At 39.1% G+C, this 16,872-nt stretch overlaps 1 protein-coding gene across 1 annotated transcript in view; it reads right to left on the reverse strand.

Annotated features, from left to right (window-relative positions):
* mgat4b (alpha-1,3-mannosyl-glycoprotein 4-beta-N-acetylglucosaminyltransferase B) overlaps positions 1-16,575 on the reverse strand; it is a 122,226-nt gene extending 105,651 nt beyond the window's left edge. Inside the window, exon 1 of the mRNA XM_066648928.1 lies at positions 16,194-16,575. Within this exon, the coding sequence (XP_066505025.1) occupies positions 16,194-16,290 (97 nt within the window). The 5' untranslated portion in view covers positions 16,291-16,575. The remainder of the gene's footprint in view (positions 1-16,193) is intronic.
* Between the last annotated feature and the right edge of the window lie 297 nt (positions 16,576-16,872).

Genomic DNA, 16,872 nt, shown 5'->3' on the forward strand with positions numbered 1-16,872 from the left:
TACAATTATTACATAATCAAATGCCTGTATGAAATGTTTGTCTGATGCCAAATATTATTTAAAACAAATAGCTGCCAACACTACTATGGTTCAGATTTCATTGTCCACACATAATTCTGTAATTAAGCTGTACATCAAAGTTAACACATTTCATTTGCTCAGAGAATGTGGGCTCAGAATCATGAATAGAGTTTCAAAAGAGTAAAAACATAGAAAACAGTGTGCGCAGAGCAAGCATTGACAGAGAGTCAAATAAATCACTCAATCTCAATCTCTCTCTCTCTCTCTCTCACACACACACACACACACACACACACAAACACTCCCTCTCACTTTCTCCCCCATACACATATATACACACACAGACAAACATACAGTATCTTTACCCCATTAACTATCAGAACTGGAAAAAGTTCCATGAAGCAGATGCTTCCATGAAGATGTGGCTTGCTGTGAAGCAACAGCAGTAAATGTGGCTTTTGAAAATGACAACTAATAATCAAATGAAGAGTAGAGTATAAGAGAGAGAGAGAGAGAGAGAGAGAGAGAGAGAGAGAGATAAAGCAAGAGAGAGAGATAGAGCGAGAGAGAGAGAGAGAGAGAACGAGAGAGAGAGAGAGATAAAGCAAGAGAGAGAGATAGAGTGAGAGAGCGAGAGAGAGAGAGAGAGAGAGAGAGAGAGCACAAGAGAGAGAGAGAGGTTGAGGGAGAGACTGAATGAAAAAAGGGTAAGTAATAGTGAGAATGAGAAAATAATCATGTAGAAGAGAAAGAGTAAGAGGCAGACAGGGGCACAGAAAGAGACAATGAGGCACAACTTGAAAGAATGAAAATGTAACGCATGCAGCTGGTGGAGGATGAACACAGCGAGAGAGAGAGAGAGTGTGCTACACTTAACAAGCTGAACAGTGGGCTGTATCTCTGAAGAATCTGCCCATTCTACCCATACAGAGAGAGTGTGAGAGAACGAAAAAAAAAAACACTCACCCACCCCCACACATACATGCACACACACACACACAAACACACACACACACACACACACACACACACACACACACACTGAGTTCCGTGACCAAGCACAAATTTCACACACATGCAAACTCCTCACAGAGCAGATGGCTGGCGCTGCAGGATGCACAGCACCTGAAATAGTGGCTCTCTCTCTCGCTCTTTTTCTCTTTCACACACACACACACACACACACACACACACACACACACACAAACCTGAAGTTGGCTAAGACTTCTTACTATCAAATCTGAGCACCGCTCTCTTTGTCCAATCTGCTGACTACAACATTAATTTAGTCTCATCCATCCAAAACCATTCTGCATAACTAATAATAGCTAAACATTAAGGTTATATTTTGATATATTTTTTCCTTTTTACTGGAGCTATGAGGCTAGTGTTGCTAACTATAACACAAAAATATTGGCTGACCTACTTTGTCATTGGTAATAAAAAGTCCCATCGCTTCAAAACTCAGACATATAGCTTAACAGACAAGGATTGTTAAAAATAGTTAATTACATTAAAATAATTCATTCATGGGCAGCACAGTAGCGCAGCAGGTAGTGTCTCAGTCACACAGCTCCAGCGACCTGGGGTTGTAGATTCGATTCCCTCTCGGGTGACTGTCTGTGAGGAGCCTGGTGTGTCCTCCCATGGTCCAAAAACACACGTTGGTAGGTGTCCATAGGTGTGAGGGAATGTGTGAGTGTGTGTCGAACTGCGAAGGACTGGCGCCCCCTCTAGGATGTGTTTCCGCCTCGCACCCAGTGATTCCGGGTAGGCTCTGGACCCACCACGATCCTGAACTGGATAAGCGGTTACAGATAATGAATGAATGAATGAATAATGAATTAATTTCAACAGTCACTGATACAGATATCGCTTATCAAACGTGCACAGAGAATCTGATTCAGATCATTCCCACTAGTATCTTATACTGACTTCATTATGTCGTTTTTGGCATTGTGGGCTTGTTTATCAGACCCAGATTAAGCCTAAACCCAGATTGGATATGGTCCATTGGCACTAAAATTTGAAAAAAATGGATGTAATTCCTGTCAGGGGAACTGGCATTATGTCACATAGAATAAGGGCAAAATTTATAGACAACATAGATTTTTATGCTATATATAAAATAATCTATTATTACAATGCATTTTAGTCCATTTACAAAGACAACAGTAAGTCATTCAGTCACAAAAGTCACACAGAAATCTTGGTGGAACGATTCCGACACTAACTCTGACACCTTCATTTACAAATTTATTGCTGAAATATTGCTTGCAATGACTAAATCAAAGGGCTACTGAGACCTTTACACACCAAGACGATCAAAGACATGAAAAAGTGGGAAAGATTTACACGGAAACAGAGCAATACACTGAAGTGCAGAAGTGCATTCCTTCACTAGTCAGTTGAGAGCAGCTGTGCTAAATATTTACTCAGGCCTTTTAAAAAGCTGTCTCTCTCTTTACTTGTCAACATGCATTCACATGAATGGTCCCTTCTCTATGTATAAGTTGCCTTGTCAGTAACAGGGTAGACTTTTATGGATGTGTGAGGGTTTGCAGCGAGGGCTTGAGGCTCTGACTGTCCCACACAGAGAAATGGGGTTAACTTAGAGACAGGCACAGGGTAAAGGACAATTCCTCCTGGGAAACTGTGCCCTCCTGAAAGCCTGTTATACTCAGGGTGAATATTTCACATTTCCCCAGCCTACCAGTATAAAATGCATTATTAAATTTAATTCTTCTTCATTTGTTATAGGGCTTATATCATTTTATTTGTCAAAAACAGCCACAAATAACTTCCTTAAATTATTAAATTAAAACAAGTCATTTGTGACTATAAGACCATTAGGGAAATGACTACAGTTCCAATTGGTTTCATACTGTGCCATATTCAAAGTACACATTCGGAGTATTTTAAGCCAAAAATGTACAAATGTACAAACATTGTTGGACTGACCTGGAGTGGACTGAAAATACCAGAACATCTGAGAAACAGAATTTTTTGTCAGTTGTAGAATTTCTCAGTACATAGTTGTAATATAATATTTAAATATTTATAGTAAAAATGGGCTGTTTTCATATCTCTTTTCAGATTAAAAAAAGTGATCAGAATCAGAATCGCACTATTTTTTCCATGATATGGTGCCTTTATTTCTTTTTATTAGGGAGCGCTTCACTCCATCTCTGTGGCCTGCAGAGCAGTAGCAAATTCCATGTGCAAACTGGCATTCTGCTGTTTGTGCATGTTTTTAATCTTGTTTAGACAGAATAAATGTAGTACAGTCAAACAAGGCTGCAACACAATAGCCATATGTCTCATCCAAATGTAGTAGTGTAACAGTTCACAAAACTCCATCTACAAACAGATGGTTTACACTAACAATATCTACTTTTCTAAGCAGGATTTTTTTTTGTTTGCATTTGCTGAAATTCCTCCACAAGTGCATTACTGTAGTCAGGTGATGATGGATGGTTAGTTCTGGATCAGCACCACTAAAGCTCACCCCAAAGCTATTGGATTGAGCTCCATCACACCATAAAATGCAGATCCACTCCACCACAGCCCAATATTGGGGGGCTTTCAAATTGGCCTTGGGCAAGGTGGGACATGTGGAATTGGGCATGGTGACCTTAAATAGCTGTGTTGCTGACCCTGAGTTTCCCATTCTATTGGCAATGCACAATGTAACACCCCATGTCAACCATCAATATCATATTAAAATAGCTCACAAATTAGAATGAGTCTTAATATATAGTATAAGAGCTTCTTTCTAAGGCTAATATCTAACACCACACATCAATCATATATTGTCTGTCTCTCTCTCACTCTCTCTCTCACTCTCTCTCTCTCTCTCTCTCTCTCTCTCTCTCTCTCTCTCTCTCTCTGTGAATTTCCTAGGTCCATTGCACAGTAATATTTTTTCTCTCTTTTCTCTTTCATCCGTAGCAGTCCCCTTCACTAATTATCTCCTCCTCAGTTTCACTCTCTTGCATGTGTCTTAGGACTGCATTTAAAATCCCTTCTCTCACACACAGCAGTCCTAAGAAGATCCACCAGATCAGTTCTACATATACATACATACATACATACATACACACACACACACACACACACACACACACACACACAACCCTCTTCCAGAGGTACGTTACACATGTGAGAATCACAATCTCTGAGTGTACTGTATTCATCCATATGTAAATTAATAGGCCAACCATCAGCTCCATTAATTATCAATGGCTGCCACCTGCTAACCTGTATATATCTGTTTACTAAGAGAGAGTGAGAGAACAAGAGTGTGTATGTGTGTGTGCTTTCTGTGCCTGTGTGTGTGTGTATGTGTATGTGTGTGTGCATGAGAAAGAGTGGGGAGGGAAAGAGATTTAGAATGAAGGGATACACTAATATGGGACTTAAATCAGACCAAAATCAATGCCAATATATGGAGATGGCAATACATTTAAATGTTGCAGGTATATCAAAGAGTAACAGAACATGTATTTTTTTGTGATTACAAATGCAGTTAAATGAAAACATGAGACATTTTGGCAAAGTATCCCAGTGTCATTGCTTTTAAAGACAATATTTACAGATGCCTACAAGATTCTGATATCATCAAGTATCCCTTTTAGGAAGAGAGAAAAGTAAAAGATGCACACAGAGAGAGAGAGAGAGAGAGAGAGAGAGAGAGAGAGAGGATGTGTACTGTACCAGGGACAGAGGGCAGCTTGCATAATGTTGCCTTTGGTACTGTGCCAGATTGTATAATGAGAGAGAAAAAGAAAGGGTCAGATGAGCTGTGACACTGGGACCAAAATTCAGAGAGACACAGCTCAGCCTACAGCCACAGTCCCATGATATATATATATATACACACACACACACACACATAAGATATTTCAAAATATCAACAGAATCTGTATTCCAAAGCGTTAAATCTGAAATAAATTAATAAAATTAAAATGCACACTTTCGGTTTTAAATCAAGGGAATTGGAGGGCCCTCTGTTCTATATTTCACTTTAGGGATCAAACAGGGACACTATCTGTGGCCTCACCCACACATATTTCTTCCTTTTCTTTATTTCTTTCCCGATAGCTAAGGTAGTTTCTGCAAACAACACCTGCAACTTCTGTAAACGACACATTATAATGTGTTTTGAAAACAAGATTTTATACAATAAAAGCTTTATGTTCAGTGATTATAAACACTATTGTTTGGTGAAAGGAAGGTCGTGTGTTGACAAAATCTAAGACACTGAGAGTAAGCTATGTTTCTTAGAGACACTCTGTGACCAGTTCATTCTGTGACCAAGTGCCATGTATGTCTGAATACATGCGTGAATAAGCCACTGAATGGGAACAATGCTCTGGTTAATTGCTAATAATCTTTTAACGCAGCACTTTAGAGGCTCATATGAGCTAATCGACAATTCTAATAGAGTTTAATTGCGAACCAGCCACCAATTTGTCAATAAAATAGAAATTAAAGCTCAGCGTTCTTTCGATTTAAGAGATAATAAAGTCAGAAACAGCAGATGTCTAGCAGTGACACAGGCATTAACAGTGAGCTCCTTCTGGAGGATCTCTGCTGTTTGGGAGGAAGAGACGGCTGTTCCATGAGGATGATCTGGAGTCTGGGGGTTTACAGCTTTGTGTCAGAGTGGCTGGAGCTGATCTGAGACCGGTGTCTTGGCAGGCCTTGTGGTCGAGCATGAATTAAACATGCAGAGATGCTTCTCAGCAGGCTGGCTGGAGCCCTGGCTCTCCTTTCAGCTTCAGCCTCTATTGTGGGAGCAGCAGTTCAAGTGGTCTAGAGCGGTCAGGAGCCACTCCAACCCTGAATAATTAAACCACGTTTTCAAAGTTCTCTCTCCCTCCCTCTCTCTCTTCCACATTGTCTGAATCAAGTACACACACATGTAACATACAACTTGTTACACGCGGTCACAGATGTGGGTAATATGACAACGTTTTATTGGTATCATGATAAATATTGTAGCAAATTGTGGATATCATCTGATGAACCAATTGCTTGTTCTAATGTGTCATTAAACCTAGAAGACACGGTGTCACTGTTAAACATGAGTGAAAACGGGAGTGAGTTACATGATATTTTCACAAGGTGCTTTATAATAAAATGTCATATTTATTGTTCGATACAGATTTGATGTAAAACAGCTATTTACAAATTAAAAATAGTTATCACATGTGGCATTATTTCTGCATTATGTCTGTGGGTCAAACAATGTGTACAGTGAATTCTAGATGTGTATTCTCTGTCATAGTTCTCCCATACATCCTTCCTTTTACATCTACAACATCTGAAATCTATACGTAAAATGAAGACACCTACGTGAATTGTAAATATAACTCTCCAACATGGACATTCTGTTATTCTACTTAGCCTCATGACTTGAAATTCTTTGTTAAGGCTACTAGCATATAGCTAACTATGTTTAATTTCTTAGTCATGCTAAGTTCCTCAAATTTTTTATGTTGAACTCCACAATTAAATGTTAACTTATTACTAACTACTGTAACTACTGTAATTTATTTACTATTTACTATAATAATTTGTTTATACTGTAATAACTTGTTTGCTCGCCATAAAATTAGCATCTAGCTAAAAGGTTTCAAACATTTAAAAAGCCCATGACTAAGGCTTAATCCTAACATCTTGTTTCTAACATGTAATTTCTCCACTGGAAGGACAACACTGTGCTGCGCCCATGTACCACAAAGAGCGTTAATATGCATAATTAATCACAGGTGAGATATTATGGTGTCATTTGGAGCTGATCCCCCAAACACCCACTTGAGAGAGCAGATGAGAATTATATTTCACGGAGATGGCTCATTTTGGCTCCTCTCGCTTGTCGAATATGCCTCAGTAGTTTCTGTTTGTATTAAATAACATAAATGTGGAGAGTTTCTCACACATTATATAAACAGCTGGGGCCATTTCCTTTTTCTCATCTCCTGCTGTACCAAAAGCTCTGAACTGGAAATAAGTTCATGTTACAGACATTAAACCCGCAGGCCTGATCAAACACTTGGAGATATCTGTTCAATGTTTTTTATATTATATTAGCTCAGCGTTTTTAATATTATCAACAGAGAACAATAGTAACAAGGATTAGCACCGGAATTATACAGTGAGCATAAGAAAAAAATATCTTTGATCAGTTTCTTCAAACTGGCAAAAAACATAAAAAAAATAGTAGTTGTGCAGATTTACTATTTATTTTATCTTTAAAAGATGTCTCAAGCAGAAAAAGAGTCTTAACAGTAAATGTATTTTCCGTCATGTTAGTTCTATTTGTTTGATTATTCAAAAATCAGAAAAAAAAACCCTTCTAGGAATATGTGAAAATTGACATGGTCATGTCTTTGCAGGTGATTTTGAGCTTTGAGCAGTTCTCATGACAAAGAAAATGCTCTTTTCATCTATAATGGTCTGAGACGTCTATTAAACCTTGATACACTTAAATATTCAACATGAACATCCTACATCAAACCTCACACTAGATGAAATGAAAGGCCCTGTTTATAAAAGAAGATGTAGGACCATCCCATTGGACATGTCAAGCTGCATAAATGAATGCTTTTAGACTGTCCATGTCACTTTCCTAAAATACCTTCATTCAGATGCTGGGAAAAATTTCAAAGCTGATTTTAATTTTTGCTTTGTACCTTAATTGTATATTGCTGTATTTAAAAGAGTAAAAATTTTGCCAGCCATCACAAGTGAATTCCTGTCTAGTTTCAACATCCTGTTTTTCAAGCTTGATGTCAACATTAATGACTAAAACTGTCACAAAAATTGCTCATCTAGTCCTTGGGGCAAGCGAGCTCCAGGTCAAAGGAAGACAGCAAATTTGAGCCCTTTTCCCACCCACTGTTCTTTTATGCAGAGCACACAGAAAAATTGCACCTCCGGGACGTGTGTCCATGAGAGTGACAATGACAACATCGATGAGCAAATGCCCAGTGAAGAAGTTCAACTCCAGTCTCCAGCTAGGCCAAAAGCCATACCTATCCTAAAGGCTAGTAAAGTAATAAGAATGTGAATTCTGACTATTTCAAGAGTGTCTCCAAGAGTTAATGAAAAGATATTCTGTTGACTGTGGGCCAGGAAATGTAACGGGCTCCTCATGTCATATTAATATATCATAAATCACAAACAGTAACATACTGGTGCCAGTAGGCTAAAATATATAGCAGCATAGCTGAACGTTGCTGTGGGTATTCGAGTAAGGTAAGCTGCGAGGAATAGATTACAGCTAACACTATAGCTAACTGGAATATGTATTCATTTATTCATTTTCTGTAACCATTTCATCCTTTTCAGGGTCACAGTGGTTCCAGAGCCTACCCTGAATAAAGGCAGAACTACTCCCTTTTGGACCGTGGGAGGGAACTGAAACACCCAGAGTAAAAATGGAACAATGATAAATAATAATTAATTTTGTGGTTCTATGTAATGTTTTTCTGATGAGTTTAATTAATATATTACATGTTAATATGTTTGCTGAAAGACTGAGAGCCTTGAATTATGTCCATAATTTAGTTCCTAGGTAATACTAGGTTAGCTTATTATTTAGTGTAATTACATCAACATTCCCGCAGATTCCTAGAATTCGTCCAGAATCGTGGTAGCTTTATTAAGTTAAAATGCTCATGATTTCTTGTAGCAGTGAAAAACAGTGTATGCATTGCAAGTACAGCACTTGCAGGCACCCCTTGAAATTAGCAAGTGCAGCTACTTTAAGGTATACTTCTTTTGGACACAGTAGAGCTGCATGGTATTCTGTAGTGTGTGTCTCTGCATAGATAATAATAACAAGCACATAAGCAAACAACAAGCACATAAGCAAAAAGGTCAGTTAATCAAGAATGATTCTGATTGTGTTAATTTGCTTACTTGACATTGCATGTTCGGTAACGTGAGTGTTAGACATACAGATATTAAGATAATGATGTTGAAACATAAACTGTGCAATCCTAGCCAACAGCGTACACATTCTTCACAACAATGCTTGAAAAGAAATGGGAAACTCAAGAGTACCATGTCCAAAGGCAAGCATCAACTGGACATTTATATAGCCTTCCAGCATTGTGCTGTGGAGTGGTGGAATGGATGTCTATCCAAGACCTCTGAGATGATTTGGAGTGGTTTTCATGGTCCAGACATAATCATCTAGCCACCTGATAATAGTCTTATTACAGCTAAACTTCTGTTGTTCTTTATGTATTGTCTATGACATGTGAAATCTGCACATTTCAGTATTCAAATATTGCCACTTCTTATGAGTACGTTAATGCTCATACTCAAGTATTCATCCCTTAGGTCTTGGGGAGGTTCTTGAGTATCCATCCCTTGGGACCTGTGGAGGTTCTTGAGTATCCATCCCTTGGGACTTGCAGGAGGTACAATAGAATCACTTGAGCGTTGCTCCCTGTGATTTGGTGTTCCTGGGTTTCTAAGATGTAACTAACATGGAGAATTCTGTCATCATTACAGGGCTGTTTCAGTTTCCCTGAATTTTAACCTCCTCTCACCATCCTGAAGCTCCTGGCCTAAGCAATAAAACTCACTAGAGTGTCCAATCCAGTGTGTCCACCTCACAACAGAAGACAAACACAAAAATTACAGCTATAAAACTCATGAAGGAATGGACATACACACATACAGCTATAAAACACACATATGGACATACAGCTATAAAACCCATGAATGAATATATACACCAACAATGATCAATTTTGACCACAGGAAGACTGTTTTTAATTTGACTGGGGGAACACACTCAGCCAAGATGTCATTCTATCCACTATGTCTTCGCTGAATATGATCCACAACCCAAGTAACATCTCATCAGCAGTGATCCTGTGGCAGTTACTTTACATTAATGCAGTGAAGGATGAGGTGATTTAAGATGTTATGTTTCCAATGCTGTGGTTTGCTGAATATCACTGGGAAAAAAATTATTTGATCTGATTCTGATATATATAGCACTACATATCTGTATTACTTGTAGCATCACATATGTAAAGCTCACTGTTCATGAAATAACAGCAACCACAAGAGAACTGTATTAACTATTACATGTTTTTTAGATGTGAATAACTGATGAAACTCATTTACTCCTTCAGGCTCTCACTTATCATTAATAAAATACCACAAGGGCCACTATTCAGTGCTATTTCCTGGTGCATTTAATCACAAACACACAGTATGCTACAGGTAGAAGGCCATCATTAATATATAACTTCAGTTAAAAACAGTTCTTTTTAAATAGTTATATCGGAATCAGCAGAGTCAGAATTGGCTTCAACATCAGTACCATTCCATTTCTAACAGAAAATAATCCTGACAAAATGATAGCAAGGGGGGGCCTAATGGGCCCATAATCAGTGTAAGCAAATATTTCCCTTGGTTTGAAAATGGTCCTAGAGTTCAAGCCAAGAAAATAGGATTAAATATGATGTGAACTCTACCATAACAGGTGAAAAAAGACCATGATAAACACACTATAATACATTTTCTATGTCGTGTTTCTTTTTCCCAAAGGTTTTTGTACTTAGTCAAGAGAAATGACAAATACTTCAGGTTATATCTTTAATGCCTGTCACAGAGTATGTAAGAGTATAAAGGAAGAACACAAGGCACAGGGAACATGCTGTGACTGGGCTTTCATTCCCTTAAAGACACAGCTGGTTGGACTCAGGTGACAGCGTTCTAGGCTCTCATTAGCCAGGTGTGTCACACTTTGCTCAGAAGTACGTTAATATTTCACATGTGAGAGACTCATTCATGGACAGTTGGGTGCCAACACCGCAAACTAATTTCAAACACTTGAAACCAGATTTCTATGTTAAAGGATCACTAAAAGTTAAATATGTAATGTTAAAAAAGGCACTATTCTCTAGATATTACAACAAGCTTAAAATTTATTTCACATATGCCCAACATGAAATGTAACACCCATTGTTGACAAAGATTTTCAGCTGTGGTCACACAGATTGTATAATATTCACAGAGATTAATACAATTAAATGTGACATTTTCAAGCTAAAGATGGCCAGGTCCAATGCCTAGAATCGGTTAGAGACGTTGACCAGTAGAACTGTGTTCTGATGAGTGATATAGCTCTAGCCAAGTTTGGGATGTGTTGGAAATACCTTTAATATCCAAAACTAATCATGTAACATTAGTACCATGTGCTCAGGAGCTCACAGTGCCCTCTCTGTGATCCAACACCAATTTTATCCCCATCTCATAAGAACAGAAGCTGTTACTTAATTGGTAATAACTCCCCAAACCCCTCATTATAATCTTGATTTCAGAAAGAAATATTGAAAGTGTCACTGACCACAAACCTTTAGCTATAAAGTTTATACTTCACATTTGCATTAGTAAGTAACAGAGTTCTTCATTGTTCCAACTATGCTTATGGTGGGAGGTTTAAGGCTATGGTACTTGCTTTTTTTACGACAATTATTTTTAAATAATGAATCTCTTTGCCGGCCCTAATAAGGCTAATTTTACAACTAGTGGAAACTGCAGTTTTGTTCCTAAGGTTATATTCTGTATCTGAAAACAGCAAAAAGGTATAATGAGCAGAAAGTTCCTGGGAAATGTTTGCACCAGACAAAGCTCTGAAAATAACTACAGCTTTTAAGAAGAATCTGGTGTGGGTTAAGTTTACCATACCCTCAATACTTAACATACAGATAGAAGTATTTGAACCTAGAGCTTATTAACACTTCATATACTATATCAACAATTTAAGTGTTTACATCTACACCACCTTATACAACCAACAGGTATTTACTTATTCATCACCAGCGCATTAATTCATAGTGCATTATGAAAACTGACCACCCGTATGATTGCTATAACAGTAATGAATTGCATTTAACTGTATGTTAAAAACTCGTTTTTGTTTCCCCGTATCACCTGCTCTAATCAAACTCTTCCTTTTTTATAATGATCTGCTATTTCTCTTTTTTGTAAACATATTCAGGAAACTGAATAGTGCCCTATTCACAGTCTGATAGAGATTCTACTATGAGACTGTCCATTCTTCTCATTCAAACACGCACACACACACACACACAGTGCTGTCCAGGGAATATCTGTGTCAGCTCAAGCAAGCACAGGAGGGTAATGTGAAACCTGTTCTCTCTTCTCTTTTCCAGGTGAGGGAGAAAACTAGTGAAAAAGTGGCACAATGGTTCAGCCGAGATTGTCCACTCTTTCTCTCTCTCTCTCTCTCTCTCTCTCTCTCACACACACACACACACAAACAAAGAGCACAGATAACAAGAACTCCATCTTCTCCTATTATTGCCCAAAATAAAGAAGATTCAAACTGGCAAGGGACACTACTACTCCTTCCACTACCACTTGTAGTAGTAGAGGTGCTGTGGAATTAATGCCGTCTTTCCCAACTTACTTGAAATATTGATTTCAGAATGATGTCTGTATTAACAAATAATGGATTTAAAAAATGATCATCGTCAAACATATTTGTGATCAATTAAACCAGAATTTAATGTCTTTACTCTACGGTACATTTAGAATACAATGTTATATTATGCAGGGTTACTATACTAACATTTATTCAAATTACTGTTTTTGAAACCCAACCTAAATGGCCTTGGTTTAGTGTTTTTCAAATATCTTTTTTTTCCTCTCCATTTTATATATGGAAGGCTAGGAAAGATAACATTCTCCACATCAGTACAAGAGCAGGCTGTATTTAAACGCTGTGTACACGTGATCCATCTGAATGGAACAGCGTTCTGTGACGTAGTGTCTCAGAAATGAGGACTACCTCAGCTGCAGCCCAGGCTTTGGGACACATCTACCACACTACAACTAAAGTTCATCAACCAATTCCAGTTTCCTTTAACCACATGCACTGGTAATCCTTAGCAGCTAAGGGGGAAAGGTCCTAGTGGGATGTCCTCTCTATAAGAAAAGCCTGTAAGCGTGCTGGAACAGGTCAGGGGTTCTTGTAACATTTGACAGTGGAAAACTGTGATTAAGGAGCAATTATGCACAGGTCAATTTCTGCTGTCCAACAAACAACTGGCTTCTTCTACCAACTCACCATCTTCAGACTATAAAGAGGGATATTAACCAAAGCAAAAGTAGTATGATTCTGTTAACTACATACATATTAAATGCTTTATTTTGTGTGCGACATTTACAAATACACATGCTATACCTGACAAAAAGATTTTTTAGATCTTGTTTTAAATTAAAGTACAGGGCGACATCTGCCAATATCATCAATGCTGAGCTGGCAAATTGCAGGATGATGTACACAGTGCTTCATATACACTATGTGTGTGTGTGTGTGTGTGTGTGTGATTGGCTTTCTTTTAAAGGCTACGCTTCGTTTGATTATTGTTCAATGTCGTTAAACTTCAACAAACTATAATAATTGGCAGATCAATTGTCAAATTTTTCGGTTGATTATTTAATCACTAATTATTTGAAATAATGACAGGTCTGGTATATTCTAGACACAAAACTGTCAGGGTTAATTTGTATTTTGCTATCAACAGGGGGCCAGTCAAAAGGCAGAATGTGGGATATGCACTTTTTAACAGCCTTAGCATACACTCACACTGAGGTTACATATGCACTGACATTGTTAAAGACAGCCCTGAACTCAACTGCCATGTCCAGTCATGCCCAGCCACATTCTGAAATAACGTGCTGACTGTGTTCCTTTCTTGTGAAATAAGAACACTGAGGATATTACAAATATCCACCCAATTACCTCATGCATAAATTCATATAAAATCATTATAAATATAGGCAAATTTAAAAAAAATCAAAATTGTACATATCAAATAAGGAATATATGAATAAAGGCTGATGCCAATACCCCAAGGTTTTAAACATATATTTCTGCAATGCTTGTAGTGTACCTTCTTTGTTGTTTTTCATTGTTTAACAGAATCATCATTAATAGTTGTCCTTCCACAGTAAAGGTACCGTAATGTAGATACACGGTTCTGTTCTGACAGAGAGTATGCACACAATTGTAGAAGTAGGGGCTATTTTAGAAACGGGGGCATGTAGTTGAATTTGTAAGGGGAAATACTTTGTAGAGACACAAACTGCTGATATGTTTAAGACATTATTTGCTGATTTCACCGTGCTTCTAATGAATCCTTAGATGTTTTTATATATACATCTGGAAATTATGTCCTAATCTGCATTAAATAAAATTACACTACATTTCTATAGGTCAAAGGAAGAGTGCAAAGGGTGGATAAAGCAGAGTTCAATCCAATAAGAGCAAAGGTCTAAGAAAGAAGGCTGAGCTATGGTGTGTTCCTGCACCAGCTGATTGAGCAAAATTAACACGCACTGCGCACATAGCAAACATCCAAACCTGACACATGACCTTGTTTGTTAAGAATCTGACACACTGACCATTTTGACAGTAGAGCAGACTCCAAAATGGTGAGTGTGTGGCAGCCTCATGTACAGACGTGTGTACTCTGACCATTGATCTGTGACCAGCCTTGGAAAGGGTGCCCTTTCATCAGAAAGTGGACGGGGGGGAGAGAGAGAGAGAGAGAGAGAGAGAGAGAGAGAGAGAGAGAGAGAGAGAGAGAGAGAGAGAGAGAGAGAGAGAGCTTTTTTTCTACTTGTACTTCTCGAAAAAACAATGCCAGAAAACAATGCGGTGTCAACAACAACAACAACAACACCAGTGGGAGAGATTTATTACAAAGCCCAGTGTAAATAACATGGCATTAAGTTAAAGATTAGATCTGACCAACTGTGCTCAGTATCACTGAGCCCAAATAGCCTGCGAAAAGGCCACTTCACAGTTCTACAAATAAGTAATGAAACCTGTGAAGTGTAAAAGTACTTGAAACCTGGATGTGTCCCTTTTAGTGCCATTAAATCAATGCCTATAGCTTTCAAGCCACTCCTCATTATAACTGTACTGTACAATAGGAATATGGACTGTTTATACACAAAGCAAGTTCTGAGAATAACAGAGAACAGTTGTACCACGTGCACATGCCCTGAAGGAGAAGCATTTGCAAAAGAAATACATGCTCTGCATTCATATATATACTACACTTAAAACACATTCACTTCTGATCACATGACAATCGCACACTCACTACTGAGAGTCCTACAAACTACAAAAGAAATGCAAGCTCACAGCAAACATCTGGTCACATCTGACCAACATACACTGTTGAAAAATGCATGCCCACTTCTGACCAATGAATGGATGATCAAAACTGCAGAAGGAGTGCAAGCTTACATCTGAAGAGTACACTCACAGGTGACACCATCCAGTGCTGAACAGATGTGCACCCGTTTCAGCTCATCGTGTGAACGACACTGGAAACGCACGCTCAGATTTGATTACAGAAACTGCAGAAGGAATGCACACAAATCTGACCATTATGCAGAAGGCTTAACCCATTTCTAATCATCTTAGTAATTGCAGAGAAATAGAAAATACACACACATGTCTGACTCTGTAAGACAAATAATCATCTGGACAGTGCCAGAAATGCACTAACTTTGAACAGCACAAGGACTAAACACAAGTGACCAACAGATGATCTGCAAGATACATAATCTGCCCCTTTGTGTTCATCGTCATTCAGACTGCAGGAAAATGCACGCTCATCTGGCAATTGTATGGACAAATGTACACTCATTCGGTTTATTATACAATCAGTAGGACAACCTATAACCACAGCAGAAGAAATGAACAAAAATAAGGAGAAAAGCTTGCAGACAGTGGAAACACTCAGGATCCAGATGTTCACAAGCATTCCACATTATCATGAATATCATGATCACACCTGTATGTGACACGGCACGTGGTGTCGGGCTCACTTCACCAACACTGCCATCAGTGACCTCCCCCGAGGGGCCACAGGGAACAGAGCGGAATCCTGTTCAGTGTCTTCACGAAAGAGCAAAACAAGAGAAAACAAAGCAGCACAGAGGCAGGCAGCGCGTGCAGAGCTGAGGACCCGCTGGAATGCAGTCCAGCGGCAGCTTCACTGCACCACCGCACGCGGACAGGATGGACAGGATCGACAGGACGGACACGATAGCACACACGGGTAGATGCACGGAGGCACGGAGGTGCTCACCTTTGGGGTTGCTGAACGCCGTGTACCAGGACAGCGAGAAGAACCCGCACAGTCCGAACACTAAGACTGTCAGGAAGGTGCCATTTCGGAGCCTCATCTCCGGGCGCGCGCCGGTGGCATGACCGAACCGGAGGTGGAGAGGAAGTGCAGCAGGAGGAGGAGGAGGAGGAGGAGGAGAACGAGGAGAAGAAAGAGAGAGGAGAGGAGCGGGAGAGGGAGCTGCTTCTGTCCGCGGAGGCGTGAGCACTGAGCACGGCGCGGGAGCAGCGAGCAAATTCGCGTCTGCGCGCTAGAGAGCAACGCGAGCGATTGTTATGACGCGAGAGGAGACGCGAAAAGGGGACGGCTCGGGAAAAGTGTGTGTGTGCGTGTGAGAGAGAGAGAGAGAGAGAGAGAGACTGGTTCACAGCAGCAGCTCGCGAGCCTGTTCTGTGGTGCAGCTGCTCCTCCATTCGGTCACAAATGAGTTTAATGCTTCAATAAAAATAATCAGAGTAAGTTACAGTGAAAGTAATCATTGTTAAAATTGTCCGTGTTTTTAAATCAGGAATTAAATCATTTAACCCATGGCTGAGAATATGTGACTACCCTTGAATGTTTAACTTTGACTTGTAATACCCTCATTAAGCGACTGATGAATGTTAATGCCAACTATAACAGCTAGACTGTAAACAAAACT

Source organism: Hoplias malabaricus, chromosome 17, assembly GCF_029633855.1.
Source record: "Hoplias malabaricus isolate fHopMal1 chromosome 17, fHopMal1.hap1, whole genome shotgun sequence".
Lineage (NCBI taxonomy): Eukaryota > Metazoa > Chordata > Actinopteri > Characiformes > Erythrinidae > Hoplias > Hoplias malabaricus.